At 43.3% G+C, this 2665-nt stretch overlaps 1 protein-coding gene across 1 annotated transcript in view; it reads left to right on the top strand.

Moving 5' to 3' along the window:
- Nucleotides 1–2268, top strand: part of SLC25A30 (solute carrier family 25, member 30) — a 6940-nt gene extending 4672 nt beyond the window's left edge. Inside the window, exons 4-5 of the mRNA XM_011940022.1 lie at nucleotides 683–763; nucleotides 2017–2268. Of these exons, the coding sequence (XP_011795412.1) occupies nucleotides 683–763; nucleotides 2017–2058 (123 nt within the window). The 3' untranslated portion in view covers nucleotides 2059–2268. The remainder of the gene's footprint in view (nucleotides 1–682; nucleotides 764–2016) is intronic.
- The last annotated feature ends 397 nt before the right edge of the window (nucleotides 2269–2665 follow it).

Here is a 2665-nt window from a genome sequence, read left to right as displayed (position 1 = left end):
CAATTTGGGAGATCGTGGTACTCTGAATGATATCGCTACCACTTTTGCTTCATTTCTAACCTGTTCAGGAGCCCCCATGACACGGAAGCAAAAGACCCTAATTGGAATTAAATCTCATTTGTTACTCATTCAACACTGTTTATCTCTTTTGTGTGGAGTTCATTCAATCCTTTTTGGGGTTGTTGGGCATGGAGCCTTAGTCTTCCACCCACACAGAAGCCTCTAAAGAGCAAAGATTTCATAGGCAGTCCTTCCAAACAAGATTTTATTTTAAAGAAAAATAAATCAGTCTGGCCACTAATTATTATTATTATTATTTATTATTTTTGAGACGGAGTCTCGCTCTGTCGCCCAGGCTGGAGTGCAGTGGCGTGATCTTGGCTCACTGCAAGCTCCACCTCCAGGGTTCACGCCATTCTCCTGCCTCAGCCTCCCAAGTAGCTGGGACTATAGGCACCCGCCACCACGCCTGGCTAATTTGTTTTTGTATTTTTAGTAGAGACAGGGTTTCACTGTGTTAGCCAGGATGGTCTCCATCTCCTGACCTCATGATCCGCCTGCCTTGGCCTCCCAAAGTGCTGGGATTACAGGCGAAAGCCACTGTGCCCGGCCTGGCCACTAATTATTAATGCATTTGGCATAATTGGAAAGTTGGAAGTTAACTTTTTTTTTCTTTTAACAGACATGGAAGAATGAAGGGTTTTTTGCTCTTTATAAAGGCTTTTGGCCAAATTGGTTGAGACTTGGTCCTTGGAATATCATTGTATCCTTTTCTGTTGCAATAGATCTGGAAAAAGATATAGCTAAAGAATACTATTTGTATAAACTCTCATGTTATTAATTATAATTTAGAAATAGGTTCTGATTATTTTGAGTTCCTCTGATGCTAGGAAGTCACTACTTAGTTTCTTTTTTAGGAAGTGTAAAGTCTCTGTGCTAGACACTGAATCTTGCTTTGATGGTGATGTTATTCAAAAGTAATGATACTACTAAAAATGTTTAGTTAGACTCTGTTCTAGAAGCTGAGGGTATTTATGATTTCAGAGAGAGAGAGAGAGAGAAGGATTGGCTTTATAGCCCTAGCCACCTTGGGAAGGATGTGGTTGGCAACGATGTCTTAGAATGCCTATCTTAGAGAGTGCCTGAAGATAAACAGGAATTAGCTCCGGAATTGTTTGGCAGGCTAGCACGCTTCCTATGGGCCACAGTGGGAGGCAGGAAAGGAAGGCAGGTAACTTTTTTTTTGTTTTTGAGACTGAGTCTTCACTCTGTCACTCAGGCTGGAGTACAGTGGCATAACCTCAGGTCACTGCTATCTCCGCCTCCTGGGTTCTAGCAATTCTCCTGCCTCAGCCTCCTGAGTAGCTGGGATTACAGGCACATATGACCATGCCTGGCTAATTTTCATAGTTTTAGTAGAGACGGGGTTTCACCATGTTGGCCAGGCTGGTCGCAAACTCCTGACCTCAAGTGACCCGCCCCTTGGCCTCCCAAAGTGCTGGGATTACAGGCATGAGCCCCTGCGCCTGTGAGGCAGTTAATTAGACACAGAAGGGCAGAATGGTGAAGCAGGAATGCTGGCTTTCGCCGTCCTCTTGTTGCTCTTTATCGGCTCCTGCCTCCCAAGGAAGGCTGCGTAGTGGAAGCCTTTGAGGAGAGCTTCCCAGGACTTGCTAACTGTCTTTCTCTCTCTCTCAAAAGCTTACTGTGCTGGAAAGTTTTTCCACCATAGCAAAGCCACAAAAGCTAATCAGCGTAGATGCCATCTCAGAAGAGGCTGATGCCACGGGATTTACGTATCTCAGCTGTGATCTTTCTGTTCCAAGCTGACCTTGGAAGGCTTATGGGCAGATAGTTTGATGTGGTTAAGGATGGAACCCCTTTTATTTAATCGTGTCCATAGCGTGGGTCTGCCTGTACCTATTTGTTATGAAGTGTGTCATTTGTAAGTCTGTTGTTATGCACTGGAGTTGTGAAGATGGCATTTTCTGTGTCATCCTTAACCCATAACCACAGTTCTTTGTGACATACGAGCAGTTGAAGAAATTGGATTTGTGACAAGTCAAGGCTGCATGAGACATCTTTCTGAAGATGGTAACTTCTGAAACAGCAAAACTTCCTGTGTTTCACTCTGCTTCTCACTGCTTGGCTCATCACAGATTCTGGGATGTGAGCAACAGATGAAGATTGGGTTAGTTAAGATTGCTGTGTGTTGGCATTGGACGCTCTTCATCAAACGTTTAATGGCATAAACTAACATCCAAACACTAGTCTTTACCGTTGGAGCACCCTTCAACATCAAAGATAATATATGAAATGCATGTTTCTTGCTAAAAAAAACTTGCAAGAAAATCAGGAGCTCTGTATTGTTTCATTCAGGGAGAGTAGCTCCTGATGCATCTCAGCTCATGACTGAGAACATCAGACTGCTCTAGAAAAGCTCATCGGAACCATGGAATGGAGCCTCCAAGAAGGTATTATGGTTTCTGAATTTCTGGGAACTTTTGCTCCTTGTCAGCTGAAGAAATTTCGTGTATGGAGATCTGGACTGTTCAACCCCAGTTATAAACGGTGCAGGAAATGGATCCTAGGAATATCGCACTGCTTTATAATTTCCTATTTTGGCAGGATCTTCCACTTATAATAAGTGATTTTAAGCTTTTGA

Source organism: Colobus angolensis, unplaced genomic scaffold (assembly GCF_000951035.1).
Source record: "Colobus angolensis palliatus isolate OR3802 unplaced genomic scaffold, Cang.pa_1.0 Scaffold101, whole genome shotgun sequence".
Lineage (NCBI taxonomy): Eukaryota > Metazoa > Chordata > Mammalia > Primates > Cercopithecidae > Colobus > Colobus angolensis.
The sequence above is the reverse complement of the archived record's forward strand: the minus strand, read 5'-3'. Positions and strand labels throughout refer to the sequence as shown.